At 38.2% G+C, this 26847-nt stretch overlaps 2 protein-coding genes across 2 annotated transcripts; both read right to left on the bottom strand.

Annotated features, from left to right (window-relative positions):
• Positions 1 to 3169: 3169 nt before the first annotated feature.
• LOC117345417 (probable transporter MCH1) lies at positions 3170 to 11017 on the bottom strand. The gene is made up of 3 exons (XM_033908490.1): positions 10608 to 11017; positions 6930 to 7136; positions 3170 to 5349 (listed from the first exon to the last, which is right to left on the bottom strand). The coding sequence occupies exons 1-3, from the start codon at positions 10816 to 10818 to the stop codon at positions 4370 to 4372; spliced, it is 1398 nt and encodes a 465-aa protein (XP_033764381.1). The 5' UTR covers positions 10819 to 11017; the 3' UTR covers positions 3170 to 4369.
• Positions 11018 to 15611: 4594 nt separating this feature from the next.
• LOC117345256 lies at positions 15612 to 23242 on the bottom strand. The gene is made up of 3 exons (XM_033908290.1): positions 22831 to 23242; positions 19426 to 19810; positions 15612 to 18313 (listed from the first exon to the last, which is right to left on the bottom strand). Exons 1-3 carry the CDS (start codon positions 23020 to 23022, stop codon positions 16797 to 16799), a joined length of 2094 nt encoding a protein of 697 aa, XP_033764181.1. The 5' UTR covers positions 23023 to 23242; the 3' UTR covers positions 15612 to 16796.
• Between the last annotated feature and the right edge of the window lie 3605 nt (positions 23243 to 26847).

Below are 26847 nucleotides of genomic sequence, written 5' to 3'. Positions count from 1 at the left end.
CCGGGCCTAGATTGGTACTGTTTTCTATCATTGGAGAAGACATATTACATTTGTATATTTTCATTTTTATAACGTCAATATGCAACTCATAAATATTTGGTGAAATGGATAGCTGCTATATCTCCAAGCAAAACTATAACACTAGAAATTTGTGTATTTGACAAGCTGTAACAATGCGCGAGATTTAGTACACATCAACTTTTGGAGAATGTATTTTGTATTTCTAACTCAAATTAACCGATTAAAACTACAATGTAAATGTTTGTCATCTGCAGCTAAGGAGGGGTAACATGTCCCGCCAGCCTCTCCCGTTACACGTCGTATCATATACGTATTACTTTGCACCGCATGTTTCTTATCTACAGATATATTTCTATGTGTATTTAAAAATATAACAGGCCTTTTTCATGATAGCGTCTATTATTATCATTATGAAAGTGTAACAAGTAACTATATTAGGGAACAACCAACCAATTGAAAAAAAAATATTTTTGAAGCATCCCTTGTGTATAGAAAGTAAAGCCATGGAAGGATAAAATGTCTGGCAGCCACTGATTGGCCAGTACACTGTGTATGTTATGAAGTATAAAAAATAGATATGTAGCCTGATAGGTAACAATCAATAAGAAATGTTGATATAAATTTCGTAAGTCCGATTGATTTTTTTCCCAAAAGTTCAGGTAATAATAATTAACAGGTAAACATTTAAGATTTTTGAGATTTTTTACTGCGACATTCACCCATTTTCAAAATGGCTACCCTGGAGAAAATTTGAGCTGAAGGACCCAACTTTTTTTTTGGGTTAGGTGTTATATGAGACCTTAAACTTTTGTTATAAACCATAATTGTCATATTGAATTCAAGAATTTTAATGAAATACTCCAAAACGTTAACACTAAAATCTATGGGAAAACAATTGGTTGGTTGGTCCCTATTAAGTTGTATAATCTAGACTAGAAGCATAGCGACAGACACCTACTGCTGGTCTAGTGATCCCGCTAGCCACACATGTTACGACTCGTATTAAAATATTATTCTGTATCGTATCTCATGTAGCTATAGCTGTGCGTAATATGTGTGTTATCTTCATGGATGACCGCTAAATTCAGAAATTTAAAAACATACAAGATTTTTTTTGTCATTTTTGAGATCGATATATAGAATTAGAAATGAAACACTGGGATAGAGATCTAGAGAGGTCTATATATAGCCTGTCTCAAGTACAACAGTTATAGATGATCTAGTGAGGAGGTAACATTCTCCCGGTATTGCTCGTATCATTTAAGTATTGTGTCACAGACTTGTCGTCTATTCTTATTATCATTACATTTGTAATATACATAATGGCAAGGGAAATCGAAGGCAGACTATCCTGTCCTACAAAATTTCGAGTTAGTATAGCAAATCGAATCAAAATAATAATAAGTAAACATCCTACCCACCCCACCCCCGTACCACCACCACCACAACACCCCACAAACATACACACATACACCTTAAAACACGCGCTCTTTGGGATTTATTATCATCTTCTATTTTTTTTTCGAAAAAAAAATGCGCAGATTACACGAGTTTTTACGTTTAACGAATACATGGTAAGAAACTTTCTTCCTGTGACCTATGGCATCTTGTTGCAATACATCAGTGTTTTAGTCATGCGTCAGGAACATTGTTTACTGGACAACTATCTGTCTAGTAAAAACAGCAGAAAACAGGCCAAATCATACATGTTCTAATAATAAGCTAAACAAAATGAAAAGCAACTAATTGATAGATTACAAGTTCAGTCCTATTACATATGCTAGTACTTACAAGATACCTTTAGAGTGACTCGTGCATTGCAAAACAAACTGGGAAAACGATAATCGGAATTGATAACGGTATACAACAGATCCGCGAATAATAGCGGTATACAGCTACACCCCCCCCCCCCCCCCCCCCCTTGCGAATACCCCGAAAACGAAAACGTGAAATATTTTTTTTAAAACAGCTATAGGTAGATCATCCAGTTAAGCTGTTGATACATAAACACTAACTTGTTAGCTTTGTATCTAAATTAAATTAGCTTCAGTTACAGGAGGTTTATAGCGAGGATGGCTCATATCCCAGTGAGACACATGATATTTGTCAATATCTCCAAACCAGATCAATCGATAATCAACAAATGCCAGTGTTCTCTTCACCATCACATTTACCACCAAACCAGATTTCAACAACTAGACCCTTTTGGATTTTAAGCAATCGTGTAATTATGAAAGATAATAAAGGAGACTTTCAAAATATTGATAATACTTGAAACTTCAAGTATATAGATTCGACCGACATGCTTCAGAATATATACGGATGTACTGACGACCAGTGACGACAGTATGCTTCAGTGAGGTAGCACTCTAAATCGGCAAAAGGTCCGGCCTATCACAAGGAGACTTAACACAAACATACCGCAACCTCCCAAAACACACATACGCACTCATCACACGCATACATGTCGCACGCACAGGAGGCCGTCCTTAAATGACCTAAGCTGTTAATAGGACGTTAAATAAAAATAAACCAAACCAAACCAAAGTGTCGACATCCGCGTGGTTGTCCTCGGAATCGTGCGGCGTCGGAATTTATTCTTAGTAATCCGTGCTTTCACGTGGCATCGGCATCCACATAGATATCAAGATTGGATTCAGTTCGGAATCCCTCTACTTTCTCGTTTTTTCACTTGTTCTAACTTGTCTGTAAGTGATCTATCATCATTATTGTAAACCAGTTGTCGGCACTCAAACATCAACTCATGACGTTTCGATTTATAGAACTGGTCGTTTGGCTGAAGTTTTGCTGGTTTCTAGCATTGTATACTTGTATCCGATGGTTTTGATAAAGACTCCAGTTTTCTGAAGCTTGCCACGTGTTAAAGGAAAACACTTGTCCTAAATCCTGATAGAGTCATACTTGTCAAGGGTCAGACCGCGAGGTGAACCCCGGCCTAAATAAAACCATTTCATTGATTCCAATAGAGTCATACTTGTCAATGGTCAGACCGCGAGGTGAACCCCGGCCTAAATAAAACCATTTCATTGATCCCAAAGGAGTCATACTTGTAAAGGGCCAGACCTTGAGAGAATCCCGGCCTAATTAAAACCATTTATTGAACACAAAACAATACTGTACATACAGGTACAACTAATAATTTTCCTTTAATTGATGTAAAATCCTCATAGTTCAACAATATTTTGATACAATATCAATGTGTTTGTTCAGAACAAACATTATGTACATAGAAAATGTAGCAACCGGAAGTCAAACGTTGTTCCTTGAGCAAAATGTAAGCGAAAACATGATAGGTAATTTTTTTCTGAAATTGTTACTTTTATAAATACATACATTACCTATAATTATTCAATAAAACTTAATAACAATACATTTTGTTCAGTCCCTTTGACAGTTTAAAGGCACCTAGTCAATGTGTATGAGAATATCACGTTACGGTTTATCACAGATATGCTTTATTAGCCACAGGGACTTAGTCCCATGGTATATTAGATATGTAAAAGGACATGTTGTATATGAACCGTGGTATTGGAGAAGTGTGCCAAGTCCCTGTGATTTTGTCCAACCTACTGAACAAAAATAGTTAAAGGTACTCACCGCTGAAGAATTTCGGAAATCTATCAAATTCACACACAAATAGTTTTGCGTTTTGACATTCAATGCCTATTTTCCCTGACATTCATTCGGGCGGACAAATATCCGGTTTGACAAGGAAAAGTAGTACTTTATCTTACTCAGGTATGATTTATACATGTATATCGAAAGCGAGGCGACATGTACTGTACCGAGTGCCAAGTGGGATACAGGCATGAAAAGCCGGTCCGGTATCTTTTCCCACGTCCCTGCAACGATTGAACGCTTTTCTCTAAAAATAACTTCGGGAACTGCATGCCTATTCAACAACTGTTTTCCTTTTTCTTTCAAATGGTTGAAAGCTTGTTCTCTTTTACTCAGAAAACTCCCCTTTTCAATGCATTATCTGATTCGGAGTCAGATATTGTGTGAGCCTCGTTTGCATGGACTAATATTAAACCCCGCCCCTTCAACACCCCACGTGACATGATCGAATCGGTGAAATTCAACGCACTGTCAGCTTTACGAGTTCGCAGAGTAAAAACATATTTTCGGAACCCAAAGTCACATGGACTTTCGTAACGGATGTGGATAATATTTCAGCTTGTCCTAAGTTCGATTGTAACGGGAAAACTGCTTCAGCGGTGACCAGACTTGTATAGATAATTGTTTACTTTGCATTTTATCCTTTGCTTTAGTTTTTTGATTCTAGTACTTTTTAGCTTCTAATTCCCGTTCAGCATGTGCTCGTTGTTCAATGACCGACTGTAGTAGACCGACACAAAACAGACAGGAAGCACAGGCTCAATACTGCTACTACAGTAAAACTGAGCGTGAAGCATTTTATACCATAGCAGTCTTGGGAGCCTTTAGCCGTGATGTTGTAATCGTACAGGGCCCCAAAAATCTGCTGGCATCCGAGACCCCCCAATCCACTTCCTATCATTGCTGTACCCCAGTTCCGTCCAAAATATTTCAAGCCATATATTTCGGAGATGATCGTCGGAGACAGACACCAGAGAGCGCCATTTGCGAAGCCAACGACGAGAAGAGTTATGACTAATAAAACAAAGTTACTTGAGAAGAAGATACAAAGTGTTAGTACAACCGTTTGTAAACAGTAAAAGAACAGCAACACCGCCGGACGCGGGACCTTGTGAACAATGGCGTCTGAGAGAACACCCACTGTGAATTTACAACAGATGGCGGCTATTGGGTTCATCGTTGTAAACAGAGTTGTGTATTGTTCAATATCAAATGACTTAAGATATACACCGATGTTGTTTTGATACATTAGCTGTAGTCCAGAACATAACATAAAAGGCCATATCATAAAATGAAATTCTGACCGGCGAAACAAAGTCAATCCGGTAACATCCGGGACATTGTAATGGTGGTGCTGATGACTTGACTTCCGGTCAGCTTCCAGATCTTGCGTGATTGTGAAGTCGTGTTCTTCAAGATCAAGTGGGTAGCGTTTGAGAGTAAATATACCTAGTAATCCAACAGCAGCAAACACGATAGCGTTGAGAAGGTAAAATCCTCTCAAGTCCTGATTTTGTTCGTCATTCACGTGGCCTTGCACAAAGCAAGCGCCATACAGCAGCGAGAAAAGGGCGGGGCCACCGCTGAAGCAGGCGTCAAGCGTCCCAACGACCTTTCCGCGGTGTTTTGGCGGGAAATTTTCCATGCTTGTTATGAGGGACGCCATATACATAAAAATAGCTCCGAATCCTGAGTAAAACAAAAAATCAAATAAATATTCCTAATACACATATCTGAGGTCAATGTTTTAATGTAATATTCGTCTAATAATAATAATAAAATCGCGAAAATTAGCTTTATGAACTTACAGCACTGAATCACTTTAACATATTTGACAGAAAGTCAGTGCCATACTAATGGAATAGATGTATTTCTGATAAAGATGTTAAAACTACATCTGTTTTTGTTTTTTGTTTTAATCTAAACGTATAAGAATGTCAACAAACTTTATAATTACAATGGAACAGCATTCGAGATGATCTCGAATAATGCTACTCCATACAGTTATGCGAAAACATGGCATGAGATATGATGAAACTTTCTTGTTAAAAATGTTCTAATTATTCTTCAAAAATTGCAAATTAAATTATAAATGATGGAGACTTCTAAATTCTCTTCCTCCGTGTCCCTCTAATTATCACGTTATCTCTTCTCTTCATAAACTCACATTTTCAAAAAGACAATCACTTTATATAAATTCTAATGTCATTTTGTGTAAATATTTGTGTTGTATACTGGTTTTGGGAAAGGGCTTTATATAAGTTGGAAAACTTGTGCCCAATTCCTTTGTATATTTATGATACAATAAAGTATGTTTAAACAAAAAGGTATGTGAATATATACCACTAAATGCATTCGCATGAGAGCCCATCTTCGGATACCCACGGTTGGTTGCACTGCGTTACGCTACACTTATCATCCGTGGGTCAATTCAGTGAAAAATCCTCGCTTCAACAGAGACTATTCTATCAGCTCCATCACAATTTTCTATCGGAATTTCAGCCAATCATATTGAAGGTAACATACGCTTTATAGAAACTTCATATCAATAACAATGGCGACGAGAAATCTCAAAAATGTGTCTCAGAAATTTAATATCAACGGGGTTAAACCATTTCAGTAGAATAATTATTTATACCCCTTTGTCTGACAGTGATGAACAACTATTAATCAAAGTTGACCTGGAAGATGGCAAAGTCGGTGATCAGCAGTTTCTGCCTATTTGAAAGACGCCAAGTCGTTGTCATTTTTTTTTTTTTAAGCTTACTGGCGAACAAATTACATACTTCTCACACCTGGGCTGTTATAGTCGTTTAAATACTGAAGACATTTCGGGCTTCTTGCCCACTATATGATTATCCCAGAACTTGCACGCCTTCATGGGCGCAGCCATATTGTTACGTGTACATTTTAATATTTCCCCTCTAATCTGAAGAGTTCTTTTTCCGAAAGGGTTGTGTTGATTTGTTTCTTTTTATAGAGTGACGTCATTGAAACGAGGATTTTTGACTGAGTTGACCCACAGGTGACAAATGTATAGTGTAGCGTAGTGCGACCAGAGGTGGGTGTTCGATGATCGACAGAGCCACGATTTATAGAACTTTAAATGCTATCCCGGCGTGTTGAGGACGATGATTTTAATCCAGTAACTTTAACGGGAGCATGCACACTTGTGGTTAAAATAAAGTTAACGTCGCGGCAAGGTAAACATCAGAACCCTTGGATTTTGAAGCTATGATAATTTTCCCCTGTTCCGTTAGTCAACTCACCCGCTAAGAAGAAGTAGACGTACTGAAGTGGTGCACATCCGCTGTAGAAGTCTAGTGAGAACGTCGTACTCCACAGTAACATCATGGCCGCCCCAGCCATGACAAGAGCTGTAAAAGATGTCCAGCGGGCCCCCAACCGTTCACACATTAACCCCGCCGGTAAACCAATACATATTCCGAAATTCCCCATGGACGATATCACCTCCACTGAAAGTAGACAAAATACAATTATAGCCTTTTTATGATGTCGATGCATAGGTTAATTAACCTTATAATAATACTAACCGACGAAGAGCAATCCATGCAGTCAGTCATCTTTTTACCAGTTTTTTTCAATACGATATTTCATGGGGAATCACATTTCATTATTTTAGCAAACTGGGATTTAGGAAAATATAATTTTATACATATATATTGTAATACAGAACTGTACATGTATACAAATAGTGTATTTTAATGCCCGAATATGTTAGTTTAGCATTCTTAATCAGTCTGATCAAATTAAATGGCTTGTCATGTTGACCTCCAGATAACGGGCTGATTACAGACGAGTCGATATCTACAATTGTACGTACATATAGGGTCATATGTCGATGAATCATTTAGACAGTCTGTTAACGGTACTCCATGAACAGAGGACGAGACCCACTAATAATGTTAGTTTCCTAACGGCACAAACGTCGTTCGTTGAATTAATTTTTGGATTATTATTTTATTTCCTCCGCAAATATCTGATAAATAACTGATTTTTTTTAATGAAGTTATGAATAATTTGCATGAAAACGTCTGTTTTGAAGACTTTCCTTAAAGCGCCGACAATGAGTAATAAAGATTAAATAAACAAACAAACAAAAATATAAATAAAAACAACAAACAATTCCCCCCCCCCCCCCCCCCCCCCCCCCCCCCCCCCCCCCCATACACACACACACACACACAATAATTAAAAGAGGAAAAATGAAGAAACAACATGATTCGAACCCGTTCCACTATTCTTGTGTTCTTGTGCTCACCGACGCAACACTTATTTTTCTCCACAACTGATTCGATTTTAAACTCTTGCATATACATTTATGCAATAAACTCTGCAATACACCCTGCATCAATATCGACTTGTGTGTCAAGTAACGGTCAACAGGACAGGTTTTGATGGTTGGATTATACTTTTAGGTCACACATTATTAGGGCAATATCATTTTGTTTTCCCATTTGTTGGTGTTACATCTGGAAATCATCCAAATTCAGCATTAACACCAAATTGAAGATCTTCAAGAGTAATGTCCTCGGGGTCCTTCTCTATGGAGCAGAGTCGTGTAAGATAACACACAACATCTCAAATAAACTAGATGTCTTCCAGACGAGATGCCTACGAAGAATCCACAAAATATTCTGGCCACATACCATCTCCAATTCAGAATTATACAGGACTACAAATACAGCACCGTTGTCTCAGGAAATAAAGAAAAGAAAATGGCGATGGATAGGACATATATACAGGAAACACCCAGACACCATCACTAGGGTAGCACTGAGATGGACACCATCAGGCAAAAGGAAGAGAGGAAGACCAAAAGAAACCCGGAGGGGGTCTGTAGAGAAAGAAATGAAGGAGATATGATAGACATGGGGACAAGTACAACAAGAAATATCTTTAAAAAAGATAAACGGCATAGTTTTAATGCTGTTGGTTATAATGTAAAACTGCTGGTGAAATAAATTAACGAACTAATTAAGAAATGCGCAGTTTCAGCATAGATAACAAAATTATATAAGTTTGAATCATTTTTGGTGATAATAAGACTGCGTTTGAATCAGGAATATGTTTTTATTAATGTGCCATTTGAATAGATACAGCCACTTATTCAGCTTGCTTTCAATCTTAATCTTGTTTCGTCTTTAACTGCATGTCTGTATTTTGCATTTACCGCTGCATTGACCAATCGCATACTCCATCTTGACCAGTAACGCCACCTGCCGCGTCATATCCGGGAACAAAAGAAAATTTAACTCTGGTAACGGCCTGATGTGCGTCAACGCACGAAGAGGATGGTGTTCAGTAGACAATTTCTATACAGTGGGTGTACAGGTGCAATTTATGCATTTGTGTGGTAGACAGTGAACAGGCTGTCGGCGCTGTAGCATCTGACACGGACATAACAGGGCTATAGCGATGGTGAACGTATTAGTATGCTATTAACAAAACGATTAAAATTAAAAGAGAGAGTTACCTGTTTGATGTTATATGATAAGCCCGTGGAAATGTGTATACATCCATATTAATATATACATTCGTCAATACAAATACTGCGGACAATATCGACATGTGTTGCCATTTATATGTATAAAACATGTAAATGTATATAATAAATATTGATTGTGAATAGAACATGATTTTTTTTGCTGTCATGAGTAATGTCACATCAGGCACTGTACTCTCAATAAATCCGGTCGGTATGGGTATGTCGATCACTACATCCGGTATAGTACTGTAACTACATCCGGTACTATTCGGTAACTACATCCGGTAATATACGATTACTAAATCCGGTATTGTACGTTTACTTTATCCGGTTATTAATTTCATTACACCCGGTATTGCATTTTTTACTACATCCGATATTATTTTGTAACTACATCCGGTTTTTAACTACACCCGACATTCTACCATTGCCACATTAGGCTATAATTCTGTAACTACATCCGGAATTGTATTGTAGCTATATCCGGTTTTATAATGTTACTACATCCGGTATTATTTAATATTAATAATATTATTATATTATATTCGCGGTATTGTACAGTTATTACACTGTACATCCGGTATTGAACAATATCACATTGTACATCCGGTATTGTACTGTTATTACACTGTACATCCGGTATTGTACAGTTATTACACTGTACATCCGGTATTGTACAGTTATTACACTGTACATCCGGTATTGTACAGTTATTACACTGTACATCCGGTATTGTACAGTTATTACACTGTACATCCGGTATTGTACATTTATTACACTGTACATCCGGTATTGTAATGTTATTACACTGTACATCCGGTATTGTACAGTTATTACACTGTACATCCGGTATTGTACAGTTATTGCACTGTACATTCGGTATTGTAGTGTTATTACACTGTACATCCGGTATTGTACAGTTATTACACTGTACATCCGGTATTGTACAGTTATTACACTGTACATCCGGTATTGTACAGTTATTACACTGTACATCCGGTATTGTACAGTTATTGCACTGTACATTCGGTATTGTAGTGTTATTACACTGTACATCCGGTATTGTACTGTTATTACACTGTACATCCGGTATTGTACTGTTATTACACTGTACATCCGGTATTGTACAGTTATTACACTGTACATCCGGTATTGTACTGTTATTACACTGTACATCCGGTATTGTACAGTTATTACACTGTACATCCGGTATTGTACAGTTATTACACTGTACATCCGGTATTGTAATGTTATTACACTGTACATCCGGTATTGTACTGTTATTTAACTGAAAATTTACGTCATTTATCATGAAGAATTTTTTTGAAATGAATTATATTTTCTACAAACAAAGTGATCTTAACAACACCATGGTAAATACGTGACATTTTTAACAGACCAGACGATGTCATGACATTTAAGTTTGTTGCAGCCATACCTTGAGACTGTGAGTAGTTGAAATGTTTCTTGACGGCATTTGTGTAGGCACCGAACGCAAAGACCGATCCAGCCGCTATCATCCCTAAACATCCGACCACCAGGGGGAGCAGTCGTCTCAGAAAAGTCACTTTTCCGGAGGAGGAAGTTGATGTAAGTAGATGGTCCGATTCATGGTTGACGTCCGACAACTTTTGGTTTGTTTTCATCATGGTGTCTGTTCGTCCGTTAATACGCTGTATGTAATACTGTTGACGCTAGGTCCACTTTATACATGTGTGACAGAAATTCAATATACGTGTGTATAGATATTTCATCGTTATAAATATACTGTACCATTTGAGTATCGCAGATAGAAATGAAATATAGGCTATACTTATATCGCACAGCAGGTAGTAATTCGAACAGTCGTTATCTAGGTCCACGCCGCCAATATCACGTGATAAGTCTACGTCGCGTGACCGGTTATCAATTAATTTATTATACATCAATGTGTTACGAGGAAATGTACATGTATATCATAGAATATATGTCGTATGTTCACTGTTATATTATTGACACTCTTTTGCAGTTAACTAAGACACTGACAAATACCAACGTAGTTGGGCAAATGACGGCATATACTCTTTTTACGTCTAACGAATCGAACCCCGGATGTCTTGTGTTTACACTATCCACTACGCCAAAAGTCTACGATTGTATGATACGGTCCCTACGTAAACCTACATTACACAATCATATTGTTTGTTTTTACGGGGTTCAACGTCCTCGCTACATCAAGGGTTACATGAGGACGGGATCATAGCATGTTGTTGTTGTTAATTTGTTCGAAGGTAGAAAACGACTAAAAAACGAAGAAAAACAAAACAAACAAACAAACAAAAAATAACAACAAGCAAACAAAAAACAAAACAACTAAAAAGAAAACAAACAAACAAAAAACAAGCAACAAAAAACAAACAAAAAAACAAAAACAAAAAACACACAAAAACAGACACAAACAAACAAACAAAATGCCATACCACAAAAACAATTGAATACCAAACACGAAACCATGAATTATCAACGAAAAACAAGCTACAAGGTACTAGACAAGAGATGAGGGGCGGTTCAGGGCAAGTCCTGATTTAGTCCTGGCCATGCTGTATTTCTCTTGGAAACCAGTGTAAATAATAATCAAGGTCACTACGTTGGTTGGTAATTTCATAAACTTAGAAAAATTAACTAAAGCAGATAATTGTTATAAAACCATTTATTCTCTTATTCTTACTCACCAAAATTAATGAAAATCATACTCCTGTCCAAAAGTTCCTGTATGATTTCTGAGCCAGACATATCAATTCTATATCATAGGTTTGAATAAAACAAACCAAAAGAGTACATATCTGTATTTGGGGAGGAAGGACTCAAGAGTGTCACATAGTTGCTTCCTTGCGATTATTTTAGAAGTCCAAATGATAACCGTCATCCTCATCGATATGGGCAGATACTTCTTGAAGAATCATAGAGATATATAGCCATACGACTGGGCCCTGTCTGACCTGTCAGTGTTCTAGTTTGTTTGATAGTTTTCTAGCCTTTTTGTAGTAGTAGTATTAATAAGTTTCGTCCGGTTTGTCTGTTCCAGGTTAAAAATAGATGATGTTTACTTCAATGCATTAAAACACAGAGAATACCGAAATCAACCAAACCGTGAATTTCCCTAAAATTTAGATAAAAGACGGAGAAATATCAACACAATTAAGCACAAGGGGGAAGAGACCAAACGTTTCGAAAGAGAAAATATCTTCCGTTTCACTTGATATAATATCCCTTTGCTACAAACAACATTGCCATCTATTGCAATCGAGGTACTTACAGACCAAAGTAAGGATCAAATTCTAGGCAATCAATTTTATTTATTTATTTTTTTTATTAGGAGGTATTGTACTCAGCCAGTCTCATATGATGACGGGTTGATATGTTTAACCAAGAAATATCTTTAAAAAAGACAAACGGCATAGTTTTTTTCTGGTGTTGATAACGTAAACTGTTGGTGAAATAAATTAATGAACTAATGCGTTTCAGCACGGATAACAAAATTATATCAGTTTGAATAATTTCTGGTGATAATAATACTGCATTTGAATCAGGAATATAATTTTATTAATGTGTCATTTGAAAAGATACATCCACTTATTCAGCTTGCATTCAATCTTAACTTTGTTTCGTTTTTAACTGCATATCTGCATTTTGTATTTACCGCTACATTGACCAATCACATACATCATCTTGACCAGTAACGACACCTGTCGCGTCATATCCGGGGCTAAAAGAATATTATACGGCTATGCCGAAAAATAAACATCAGTTGAAAACCTACGACCCATAGCTCCCTGTTCACCACGCTACTGACCTAGCGAAAGGGGATTTCCCTCCAGCGCGAAGTTCATCGACCGAACCCCTATATATAAATGTATGTATGTCACGCTCAGGATTTGATTTGTTTTTATCGGCCATGGCCTTTAAACATTTCGAGCTGGTTAAAACAAACACATAGAGCTGTGTTATCAAGGTATATCAAAATATAGTATGTAAGTGGCCAAAAATAGTTTGAAATACAATAGTTTAATTGCATGTAGATTAGATATAGAGAGATGCTATACTTAGGTGTGAAAAAAGGATGACAGGTGTCATACTTAGGTGTGAAAAAAGGATGACAGGTGTCATACTTAGGTGTGAAAAAAAGGATGACAGGTGTCAACCGGTATTCCACTTTCACGTTTGTATATAATACTTCATTTCAACACATAGACATTAACATTGTACGTATCATACCAATAAACTTTGTTGTATGTAACTTACATCCGGTTTGGAGGAAACTACATATGTACGTACGGCCTGACGCCAACTCGTTCTAGTGTGTCATGTTTCCTTAACTCAGTTAAGTGGATAATAAGTTATTCACATGATAACTCCTCTGAAAGTCATCGAAAACAACGTATGTATTTTTCTTGCAATGACTATATCTCGATGTTTTTTCGTCTGGAGATAAAATGGTTTCAGGAAGACGACGGACATTCTGTAACTAGTAGTTACTGTTGCTGTGTACTAGGATTAAAGCATAACTGATTGTTATGTTTAAGCATCATTCTTAAAAATTGTTCACATACTACTTATGCCTAATGGAAGCCAACAGATGAAATTCTACCAAGATCTCTCCAGTACTTCTAGAGAACGGTTTTATATTTTCTGGTACATTTTCCAATTCATTAAGACTTCGACCAATTTTCATCACTACATCGAAGTAGCGATGAAAAACTTTCACTGGTAAAAGCTAAAATGATCGCCTAGCTATATCTTTACGATTAGCCTTAAAAAAATAAACACAAATAGGGACAAACTGGAACCAGCAGATGAAATTCTTGAAAGATAACCCAGTACTTCTCGAAAAGTAGCGATACAAAATTGTACTAGTAAAATAGCAAAATCTAAGATGATAGCCAAATGGCTTCTCGAGAAGTAGCATTGGGCCGCGGTTGCAGAGTGGTTAAGGTGTCCCGACACGTTATAAATAGCCCTCCACCTCTTGGTTGCGAGTTCGAAACCTACGTGGGGCAGTTGCCAGGTACTGACCGTAGACCGGTGGTTTTTCTCCGGGTACTCCGGCTTTCCTCCACCTCCAAACCTGGCAAGTCCTTAAATGACTCTGGCTATTAATAGGACGTTAAACAAAAACAAACCAATTGAGAAGTAGCGATAAACAAGAAATATCTTTAAAAAAAGATAAACGGCAAAGTTTTAATGCTGGAGGTTATAATGTAAAAATGATGGTGAAATAAATTAACGAACTAAAGCATTTCAGCACGATGAACAAAATTATATCAGTTTTAATAATGTGTCATTTTAAAAGATAACCTTCTTATTCAGCTTGCATTCAATATTATCTTTGTTTCGTTTTTAACTGCATACCTGCATTTTGCATTTACCGCTACATTGACCAATCACATACTTCATCTTGACCAGTAACGCCACCTGTCGCGTCATATCCGGGGCCAAAACAAAATTATACGGCTATGCCGAAAAAAATTGTACTGGTAAACTAGTAATATCAAAGACAATCGCCAAATAGCTATATATGAGCAGTCTTAAAAAATGAAAACGGGACCAACAGATGAAATTCTTTAAAGATCCCTCGTGTACTTCCCAAGAAATAGCGATACAAATATTGTTTAATTCCGGACGACGGCCTGGCCACAGACAAAAGGCAATCAGGTTGACAGACTAAACATGTATACAACACTAAACAAACAATAATTTATTTCATTTATTTATTGATCATCAATAATCAAACTATTTTAAAATGTATAGATAAACATCTTTGTGTCTCTTTTAATTCATGAACAGTGTGATTCAGGGTGTATAACCGATACTCATGCTCAGCATGTTTATTTCTATTTGTGTTTTCTTTCTGATTTTAAACTTTGAATACAATACCAGGAACATATATAACATAATGATACATGTTTCTGACAATACTAAACAGTAGTACGTGTACAGGGGCGTAGCTTCCTATAAGTGGGTACGCAAGTGCGTGCACATAAAAAAGAAATCCTGAAGCTTTGAATGTCATTGTTTTTGTTTGTTTTGTTTGTTTTTTGTACCCCCCCCCCCCCCCCCCCCCCCCCCCCCCCCCCCCCCCCCCCCCCCCCCCTCATCTGCGTATACATCAAAAACAGGTTTAGCTACGCCACTGGTGTACATGTACTTTACATAGGCTCATTGATAATTATATAACTGGCGAAATTGTTCTTAAAGTGATCAGGATTTAGAAGTACATCATGCATATTATATTTACAGTGTACACATAGCAAAACAAAGAACCCCCCCCCCCCCCTCTCTCTCTCTCTCTCTCTCTCTCTCTCTCTCTCTCTCTCTCTCTCTCTCTCTCTCTCATCATTATAGCAATATCAATATATATTGTACTTTAATTATACATGTGCTGTATCAGAACAATAGATTTAGGTTTCTATTGTAATAGAAAGGTTATAACAGTACTATCGGTAAGGCATCGTCTGTACCCACGTGATCCATCTTCGCACAGCCCAAATCGATCCCGTGGGGGAATTGGCACAAAAAGTCTCGTATTCTCGTATTATTGAATTATTTGCGTACCGAACCTATTATTATACGTGTGTACATACAAAGGGAGATAATGTCAACAGTGTTGTGGGATTCATGGCAAAACATTGATTTCAAGTGACTATGTATACAGCTTTTAAATGATGCTACGGGTATGAATATCGGATAATTTGAAATACAATGTGAATAACTGTATATATTTTTTGAACTCGGGGTAAGACTTTTAACTCGGTCTGCGGGGTAGGTTAAAAAAATCGCATAATAATATAAAATATACATTCGTAAGGTGTCACCAGAGACGTGTATATCAGATATACATATCTCTGGGGTTATTAAAGGGATCAAAACGGCAAGAAGTCCATTAACAAAATTTTAGCAAAATTTATTTACACATGCCTGTTCCAATACTGAAAAAGTATCATAGTGTCTCGTAAGTCTTGTAAAACTGGACATTTAAATGTATTGTGTTTGAATATTGTACTTTTATGTATTTGTAGATATATTTTGACACTAAATTAAATAAATATCACCTTTATCAATAAAACATGGATGGGATGTGAATCATTTTAGCACTGTTGTGTAACCAAGTGTGTTAGGGATACAAAAGAAATCGTAAGAAAATGATATGTAGCTATGTCATAAAAATCACGTGGAACGAAACAATCGATAATTGTAAAATGACCAAATTGTTTTGTAAACAAATCTTTGTAGCATTTTGTATTGCTACTTTATACACATAGCAATTAAAATTTCGGGATGGTACTTAACAAAATGTATTTACAAAATTATGCCATTTTTGACACATTCAATTGATGACGTCATCGTGACGTTGGCGTTGAATTTTGCTTATTTAAAAGTCTCTCGCAGCAACGCCAACTTGTAAATGTCAGGAGAACGTTTGCTGTTTTTTTTGTTTTATTTTTTTTTACAATCGCTTTGACAGTTAATAATGACGTCATCATGATGTTGGCGTTTTTGCTTTTCTTATTCAAAAGTCTCCCGGAACTCCTAACTGTCCGGAACATGAATATCAACTTATTGAACATTTTTGTTTCTGCCTGAAGTAGCTTCACACCTTGCAGTAACATACATCCCCCTCCTTTTCACACCCCTCCCGGTTGTCACCATAGTTCATACAGTACACAGTAAAAACCTCGAGTCTCCCCCGACAGAGACACGCCCCTGAGTCGGGCGTTTTCACTACTGAGGGGGCGGGGTCGTTGTCATATTCAGCAATCATCCCATTTGACAAGCTTTGACCATTCGGATTACGATTCCAATTGTTCTGAGCACTGTTTCCGTAACCAGATTTTGTATACCCTTGAGTTATCTGCCCCTGATTATTTACGTATCCATTGTTACTGTTTTGTTGATTTGAATTCCATTGTTTGTTGTTATTCATGTTGTTTCTATATCCATTGTTATTATATCCCTTAACGACTCCTTTGTTACCGTAACCACTTTTTCTATTTGGGTATCCATTCGGAGAATATCGGTTGTTACCATTACCGTTATATCTACCAGGATGTCCATTCGGAGGGTATCGACCGTTTCCTCCAGTGTTGAATCCCGTGTTATCATTACCGATATATCTACCTGGGTATCCATTCGGATGATATCGGCTGTTTCCCACATTGTTGATTCCATTGTTAGTATTACCGATGTATCTACCCGGGGATCCATTCGGAACATATCGGCTGTTAAAGTTGCTTCGTCCGTACGGATATGAAGCAAGCTGTGGTTGCACTGTACCGAATCTTGTGTATTGGTTATTTAGTCCCGTATATGGCCGTCCGTACCACTGGAGACTTGGCAATGGGCCGGTATATCCGGGAGAAAATACTGGGTAAGCTCTTGGTAGGGAATAACCAGAACTTGGCGCACCGCCAAATGGCTGAAGATGAGTTTTAATTTGAGATGCAAACAGTGCAAGCAAAAGAAATACGATTCCGAGACCTGTCTGTCCGGACAGCACACTAGTAACACCAAGGACACCCGGAACTACTGCGGCGGCAGCCACTGGCTGTACAAGCCGAGCCGCTTGTGGTGTCGTCTGACTAGGGGTCGTAGTGCTAACAGTCGACGTCGCTGGGGCGTTTGTCGGTTCCGGCTCTCTAGTCGTGCTCCCCGAGTCAGGGCGAGGCGTTGTGAAAATTATAATGATCGGTGTGCGTGGGGTAGTGCTCTCCTGTTGTCTGGGCGTGGTTTGTGTAGCTGTAGGCGTGGTTTGTGTGGTGGTGGGCATGGTTTGTGTTGAGGTAGGCGTTGTCATGGTAGGTGTACTTTGAGTGGTGGTTGGCGTAGCGATGGTGTTTGCTGTAGTCGTTACAATGGTGGGCGCTATGGTTGCTGTAGTGGTTGTATCTTGGAGGGACGCCGTGGTTAGACCCGTGACAGGCGTGGTATGGTGGGGTAAGGTACCAGGATTACCATCGGCGGAGAATATACTCGCATATTCATCATAACGCGGCCAGTCAAAATGGTGGGGGAAGTCGGTCCCCTGAGGAACGATCGCAATGTCGGCACAGTTTGTCACCGTGGGCCCACACACTAACATATCCAGCATTTGGCAGGAATATGCTCCATCTGAAACAACAAAGTAGTGCACAATTACTGATGACGTCACAAAAATTGTTAAAATGGTTATATATAGTAATATACCATTGTCGCTCAAAATCATTTAGATGCGTGTACACTAATACCAGACTGATCTGGCATTCATTAGGCTGTAAATGCCAAAAGTAAAGTAACAAGGACGACTACACTCGTCAAATGTCTGTTTTGAGGAACATGGTTGATTTCTTTTGAAATCATCGTCGTCGTCGTCGTCGTCGTCGTCGTCGTCGTCTCGTCGTCATCGAACATTTTCCATGTTGAATGTTAAGAGATTATTTTCATGATTTGTGTACTATTTAGCTACATAGTGTAGGTAATAATTTTCAGCATGTACTATTTTTAAGAATATACTTGATAGTTATTTTGATAAAATTATATATCCTGTCGTAAAATGTACATCTTTCGGTGGATAACACCTACATGTAGTAGGTCATAGTACTGGCCCCGTGGGCCTTTTGAATTTTTTTACCGTGCATCGAAAGACACTCATTTTTTTTATCAAATTGGTTCGTGGGCAAAATTCTATAGTTACTGTAGAAAATAGTGTGGAATGTTAAGTTGTAAACAACTAATTTGCCTGTGTCATGCATAGCGTCTATAAATGTCATGTCAAAACTATAAAAAGTAACAAATAAAGAAATAAATGAAAATAGATAGATATATAAATCTATTACAGGAACTATTTTTTTTTTAAAACTCTGGAACACTTTGTCCCTTTTTTCAGAGCTTGTGTAAATTTTGTTATTTCATTCATCTATCCCTCGTTTTGTTATTATCTAGTGAGATCAATAGGCGGTGGTATAAAAATCTATATTTCTTCTTTACAGATAATATATCATTAAAACACAGGTATTGCTATATGTTATTTATTGCTCATAATTCGGTGGCGAGAGAATAAGTATATAACATATATCATAGAAACTAAAAAAAAAACTTGACAGGGGGTCCGGTGGTACTCCCCTGGAAAAAAAAATAGCAGGTGAATACAAAATCCTGCATTCTAGTGTATTACTTTGACAATTCTAGGGGGGGGGGGGGGGGGGTCGTAAATAAGATGATTGTTAAACAAACACTCGGCTCACCTATCCATTTCCACTGTAGTACACAGTTATCGCACGTGAGTCCAACCGGAAGTTGAAGAGTGTAGGTGGCGTAACCGCTGTAAGTCGGGGCCGGAATGGTCATCTGGCCCGTGTTAGCCCAGGTCAGTTTATGTGAAAAACAATCATGCGTGACGATCGTGGAATCATCGGTTTTACATAAAGCAAACTGATAAAATCCGCCGGCTAGGGGTGCCCGAACGTCAAGCGTGACGTTGATGGTGGCGCCCTCATGGTAGTACCAGACCACTTCGCCGATAGCGAATTCACCCCCGGGCGCCTCGTTTGACCTGACCGCCGTGGGGTTACCCGGGTCAATTGCGTCACCACAGGGACCGCAGGACGTCTCATAAGTAGTGGGTGTCACCTGGAGTAAAAATTGACAAAATAATTAGAAACTTATTAAATATATTAACTACATGTAACATGGTGATATATATTTATATTGCGTAAGAATGATATTTGGATGTTGGTATTATGAACGGTCTTGATGTAAGAAACCTAAAATGGTTGTGTGATACCATAGTTGTGTGAGGAAAAATAGTGGTGTAAGGACCCTTAATGTCAATGTATATTCTTAAAGTTCAGGAAAAAAATCGTTTTCGAAATTGGGCAGTGATAGATTTGCATTAGAATTACGCCTTTCTGACTTCGATTGCAAACATTTTTAATGAGAAAGACATGTATATGTTAATTTTTGTTTTAACATACATGTATACCTGTATAATCTAGACACGCATCTCTTGTGGTCAGGGGAGTTACTTCCATCGACAGCACAAGGAATTTTGAAGGCCTCTTAATTATATAGCTTATGTACTCGATTTCATGAATGTAAATGGCCTACACTGTATACACTGGAAATTTTAAAGTATTTTGTTTCAAAACCACATGGCTTAAGTTTGTTCAACGGAAAACTGGCGGGGAAACGAAATATGATCTGTTGAGTGTTAATACCGTAAAATTTGTCAAGATCCCCTAAACTATTATAAGGTCAACCGATATCTCAACGCCGGGATATCATTACGATTTTTATACATAACGAACATACAGTATAAACAGGGAGATATTTTATGATACAAAGCAAAGTTACTTTACTAAAAATAAAAATGATTGTGTTACGAAACTACATCAGGGCTCAAAATGGATATTATTACCAGGTGGTCTATTTGGCTAGCAAGTCATAAAATCTAGGCGCCAATTGGAAAAGTTAGTCGCCCAGCCTAGTTGTCTTACTTTAAAAAAAATCTTTTAATTCTTCTTAGTTCAATATAACATCTCTCTGTACCTTTTCAATTGTGAAAGTCATTTTAGCGTTGACTGCAACCTTTGGAAGATTAACCAAATCGCAAACTTACACATTTTTTTGTGGCCATGCAGGCACCTTATAGGTCAATAACTGGTCGCCAATGGTGAATTTAAGGCACCATGGCCACTAAAATAGGGGCCAATTTGAGCCCTGTACACTTGTATATCTAGGTCAGTCTTAGCATAACACCTTTTATAAACTGTACCGCCCTCCAATAAGGGTTAAATCATGTGTCTTTTCGTAATATTTCTTAATGTTCAAATGAACAGCTAAAAAGGACATACAATTTCATGATCGGAACGACTTGGCACAAATCCCCACCAAAACGTCCACACACGGATTTAAAATTTACGTCAATTTCATGTGTTTATGTAATACCTACATTAACTAATTACATACCATTTTCCTTGGATTCTAAACTGACAGAAAATACATTTCACGACCGAAAATATGTTTAAAAAAAAATTAAAATCATTATGAAAAACTCCTTTTGAACGTACTTATAATTATATTCAATTAATTGCAAATTGTATAATTAATATTATTCGTGGTTTAACTTTACAACGCCCTGAGCGAGTCCACGTCGAAAATCGTGTTTGCGGAAGTAAACTTACCATTTGGCATACTAAAAATAGATGTTAAGTTTTATTTGTAAATTTGTTTGTACAGTTGAGGTTACAATTATTTTGTTGTATAATCTTAAAAATATGAGTCCATGGGTCTGTTCGTTTATGCGAACCGGTTCTTCAAATTTTAATTGTAAAATTTCAGGTATAAGTCTTGAATATACATTTTATCCTGGGGCTTTTAACAAGGATATATATGAAGAATTTCTTATGAATTGTTCTGAATTAAAAATATTGGTAATTGAATGATTGATAACTTGAGTACAAGTGCATAAACACTATGATAATTGTAATTTTCATATGATATCATTTAAGTAAATGTATTGCATTTTGATATTATTCAATGATATACCATGTAATGTGTTCCTCTGTAGAAAGATATGTATGTATAACATGTTGATTGTCCAACACTATCTGTACTATTGTAATATTGTATATGTATATGTCTGCTCTCCGATGACTCATGTGTCTTGTTAACATAGAAATAAAATAATCTGAATCTGAATGACATGTACTGTACATACTTATACAGGCAACAGCCCTAGAAAGTCTTTCTCAAGTCTCGCCCAAAAGCGACATAAAATCACAAGGTCCACCATTGAACCGGTCCAACCATTGGCGCCAATATAAATGAAGGCGATCAATTAATCGAAATGGCAACCAATACTTATCCGGAATTAATTAGTGTTGACCGAAATTGATTTTAACTTTCTTGGTATCCTTTTGAAGCGTTGAAGCTGATCATATGTAAGTTATAAACTTTTAGATTTTCTAATTTTCTTTTTTTGCACTCACAGAATGATGCGGTTTTGTTAATAATCCCTTACTCCACATGTTTAAAATTTTAATTCATATTTTTAATTTTTGCATTAGTTTAACAACTTTCAAACTTTTAACACCAAATCCCTTCGTCTTCCTGATCATAAAACGAAGAATATGTACATTCAGATTAGAAATACGGAAAATAAAAATCAGCGTTTAAAATTAAGGATTTTAAACTTTATATTGATTAATATAAGTGTTTGGTAAAAATGTTACTAGATAATTAATTGTTTAAAATGTCTGAAGATGACGGGAATTAAAAAGACTGCAACATATGCGCAAGATGTTAGCACCTTTTAAATTGATAAAAATTGAGAGTTTGAAACGTCAGAGTAAAAAATGAATTAAACTGCATCGCACAGTCGTCCTTCTTGGACTCGTCGACGATTCTAAGGCCTTAATTTAGTATTGATACATAGGCGCCTCGAGAGGCGTCTGAGGACAGTCAGAATAGGTCTTAAGAAATGCCCAAATCTAATTTGGGAGGCGCAGCCCTATAGCTCAGTAAAATTCATCATTTTAAATAATGGATTTCAAAAGAGTTTCAAATACACGTTATATTCTGAACCGTGTCACAATTCAAATGAATTCAAATGTGACGCTCAGATAAGACACTTAAAAAACAAAACTTACAATGTTACCACCACAGTTGAGGTTCGTGGTGTAGTCGAAGTTCGGGGTGAGTTTCGAGGCGTATGCTGCGTTTCCGAGATATGCCCACATGGCGGATCTGCCCGGCGGAGAGTACAAAGCCGCCTGGCCGCTTGTTTCCTGGATACAAGACACCATTAGACAGAACAACACCAGTACAGAGAGACCTGTCATTGTCAGCGTCACGTGACAATTTCAAGTCAAAATTATTTTCCAAGAGAGAATCATTGTTTTGTTTTTCTCTGGGAAAAAATCGCACATGTATCTGTTGGAGGTCTATGTCCGGCGTAGCCAAGGTTGGACAATCGTGACGATGTTTGGAATTCTGACCACTCTGGACATGGATGATTGATTAACGAGGAAGTGTTTGTGTGTAAGTGACCCCTCTATGTATGACTGGTACATATCTACCCAGGTAGCACGGCTAATCACGAAATGTTACTACCTGTAGGTGAGGCAACTCCAGAGGAGTTCCGAGATAAGTGATAGACCCAGAGGGCATTCGGAACACCTCGTCCCGATTAACTCGAATCAAAGCAATCGGAACACCTCGCCTCCGTCTGCGAAAGTACGGAGAAAATGACGAGGGGCTCCGATTGAAATCAAAGATGAACGAATCAGCCGATGTGTTCCGACTGAACCTGAGGGGTTCCGGGATCGGAGATAGACTCATCAAAGATGACCACAACGAATCTGCCGAAGTGTTCCGATTGATTCGGGATTTGCGACAGATTTAAAGGGGTTCGGGGTCAGAAAGGCCGGGGGGGGGGGGGGGATAGAACCGTTTCTTAGGAGAGTGTTGTATGTGATAAAAGTATATAGTTCTTAAGATGAGTTACAAAATTAAACAATCTATATAAATTCTCGCCCGTGTATACATTTGAAGATGACATTTGTACGCCTTTTTTTTTATCTCCAACTCAAAAATAACAAAATAATATTATATAGACATTGAATGTCACTAATAGCAATGCTAAAATGATTAGATAACATTGATCAAAACAGAAATAAAATTTACGCAGGTGAGTTATATGCATACCAGTTGTATGTCCTACTACATACAGTTCGCCCAAGTGGGGTTGTAACAATCCGTTACAAATATTTGTCTGATAGATACAACTTTCCTAACAAAGGTGTATGTGTGGCGTTTATTACTCCCATACAAGAGACGAATTCGCAAATATTTACTAAACTATAAAATAAACTTTAAACAAATATAAAAGAAAAAGTTCCATGATTTCGGAATTTGACCTTATTGGGGCAAACTGCAGCATAATCAAGTTGTCATGAAGTATATATATACACACACGTGTATGATATAGGTAAATTCCCTCGAGGTCAGAGATGGACTGACGTAACAAGGCGACATCGAGGCATTTCAGTGTACTAAATAACCTTCATATGACCTTTGCTTGGAGTCCTTGATGTGACATTCACCGGATAGAATACTACGTCACACCAAAGATGTACACGATGTAGCAACTATGTCGCCTTAAAGATCTGACGAAATGTACTGACGACAGGCTTTAATACTGGCTGATTGCTATGTGCACGATGACCGAATACGGACTGCCAGAATAGTGATACTAGTAGCACGTTTTCGTCAACAAAATATGTGCATATACAGATTCATAGAGTAGTGATATGGCCACTTTTTTCGGCATAGCCGTATAATATTCTTTTGGCCCCGGATAAGAAGTATGTGATTGGTCAATGTAGCGGTAAATGCAAAATACAGGTATGCAGTTAAAAACGAAACAAAGTTAAGATTGAATGCAAGCTGAATGAGTGGACGTATCTATTCAAATTACACATTAATAAAATTATATTCCGGATTCAAATGCAGTCTTATTATCACTAAAAATGATTCAAACTGATATAATTTTGTAATCCGTGCTGAAACGCACTAATTTGAGGTTTTTGTAGTAAAACCAATGTTTATGATATAATACTCACCACCATATAGATAATAGCGTATCGCCTCCGGCAGCCCATAATTTGCATAACAAAAATGAAAATAAATATCCCGTGAGAGGACCCTTAATGCCCGATACGAACGCACCGCGCATGACCCAAAACCTCACTTCCGCAAACAAATAAATTGGATGAGGAGACGAGGGGAGGAGGGTGGGAACTCTAGTATATGGTGTTGAGTATTATATCATAAACATTGGTTTTACTACAAAAACCTCAAGTTTATTTCAATAATAGCTCACCACCATATAGATAATAGCGAATTTGTCTTACCGTAGAGGAGTCTCCGAGGACAATGACCTCTTGAAAAGACCGCAACAAAGACATCAGTTAAAAACCCCTTAAGGGTCTGGGATATTTACAATAAAACTCTTTAAAAACAGAAACCGCAATGGAACCTCCCTAAGGATTGACTGGGGGACAAGTGACTGACTGAGCAGTGACAAGAGGACCCAGAGAATATAACCCATCTGCATGGGAGGACAGCGACCGCAGATAGAAGTCTGCAAAGGTGTTGCGGCCTCGCCAAAAGGCAGATGCCATGACCTCATCATATGAGGTTCCATTGAGAAAAGCCCAAGAGGCAGATAGAGCCCTAAATTCATGTGCCCTAACCCGAACACTGTCACGAGTCTCTGCAGTAGACCCCTCATAGGCTTTCTGAATAGTTTCACAGATCCACCTGGAATAGTCTGAGAAGATATATCAGACTGCTTTGCCTTGATGGACAAGAACAGACGAGGTCTAGGACCCTGCCGCCCCCCTTAGTTTTATCAAGATAAAACTTCAAAGCCCTACAAGGACAAAGTAGCAGATCCTGATCATTGGGACCAGAGACAGCCTTTAAGGCAGGAATCTTAATAGGATCTGGTGAAAAATTGGGAACCTGGTTTTTCGCCAAGAAGGAGGGGTCAGTGAGAAGGGTCACAAGGGAATAGTTTCGTGACCACCTGAGACATGACGGAGAAGAAGAAAGAGCATGTATTTCACTTCTCCGCCTACCTGAGGCAAGTGCAATCAGGAAAACAGTCTTCCAAGAAAGGAACTTAACAGAAGCAGAAGCCAAAGGCTCATAAGGAGACCTTGTAAGAGAGTCCAAAACTAAAGCCAAGTCCCACTGGGGTGTCAAGATTCTTACCTTAGGCTTCTCCAACGAAAAAGACCTGAGGAGATTAGAGAGAGTGGAACATGTTCCAACATCTGAGCGACCCCGAAAAGAAAATACATTGGCTAAGGCTGAACGATAGCCTCGAATGGTGCTAGGCGCTAGTTCCCTAACCTTAAAAAGGTAGAGGAAAAACTCCGCTATTAACTGAATAGAGGCACCGAGTGGATCAATCTTCCTGCTGATACACCAACTGCAGAAGACTGACCATCTGGACTCATAGATGGCAGATGAGGAAGATCGAATAGATCTTGTGATGCCATCGGTAACTTCTGCAGAAAAGCCTGCCTGCAAGAGACAGACCGAGATAGCCTCCACGCGTGAAGGTGTAGGTGTTCCGGATTGGGGTGAAACTGTCTGGATTTGGGCTGGCTGAGGAGATTCCACCTGGCCGGAATGGCCAAGGGGAGATCTACCAGCAAATCCAGAAGAGCCGGAAACCAAGGCTGTCTGGGCCACAGAGGTGCTATCAGGAGAACCGAGCAATCGTGATTCCTGACCTTGTGAAGTACCCTGCCCAGGAGGTTGAATGGCGGGAAGGCATATGCCAGAAGACTCTCCCAGCTCAGGGATAGAGCATCTACTTCCCAAGCCAAAGGATGGATATCTACTCCGCGACTGTGTAAATAGCCCACAACCACCTGAAGTAGCTTGGTGAACACCAAAGGGGCGGTGGTCAGACCGAAGGGCATGGCCTAGAACTGGAACACTCTGCCCTGAGAAGTGAATCTCAGGAATTTCCTGACCGATTTCTTTATCGGTATATGGAAATAAGCGTCCTTGAGGTCGATTGAGGTCGCCCACATACCTGGAGCTACCGAAGTCAAGATACTTCGAGGTGTCTCCATTTTGAAGTGTGG

The sequence above is a fragment of the Pecten maximus genome, chromosome 16, assembly GCF_902652985.1.
Source record: "Pecten maximus chromosome 16, xPecMax1.1, whole genome shotgun sequence".
In the NCBI taxonomy this organism is placed as follows: Eukaryota; Metazoa; Mollusca; class Bivalvia; order Pectinida; family Pectinidae; genus Pecten; species Pecten maximus.
This window is presented reverse-complemented; position numbering and strand designations above follow the sequence as displayed.

What these genes read in the sequence shown, in the direction of transcription:
- LOC117345417 (XM_033908490.1), bottom strand. Translation starts at nt 10,818, where the DNA reads ATGATGAAAACAAACCAAAAGTTGTCGGACGTCAACCATGAATCGGAC. An exon ending in CAACTACTCACAGTCTCAAG is followed by an intron (nt 7,137 to 10,607) that starts GTATGGCTGCAA and finishes GTCTACTTTCAG; the next exon opens with TGGAGGTGATATCGTCCATG. An exon ending in CGTCTACTTCTTCTTAGCGG is followed by an intron (nt 5,350 to 6,929) that starts GTGAGTTGACTA and finishes TGTTTTACTCAG; the next exon opens with GATTCGGAGCTATTTTTATG.
- LOC117345256 (XM_033908290.1), bottom strand. Translation starts at nt 23,022, where the DNA reads ATGACAGGTCTCTCTGTACTGGTGTTGTTCTGTCTAATGGTGTCTTGT. An exon ending in TCAACTGTGGTGGTAACATT is followed by an intron (nt 19,811 to 22,830) that starts GTAAGTTTTGTT and finishes TTTTTACTCCAG; the next exon opens with GTGACACCCACTACTTATGA. An exon ending in ACTACAGTGGAAATGGATAG is followed by an intron (nt 18,314 to 19,425) that starts GTGAGCCGAGTG and finishes TTGTTGTTTCAG; the next exon opens with ATGGAGCATATTCCTGCCAA.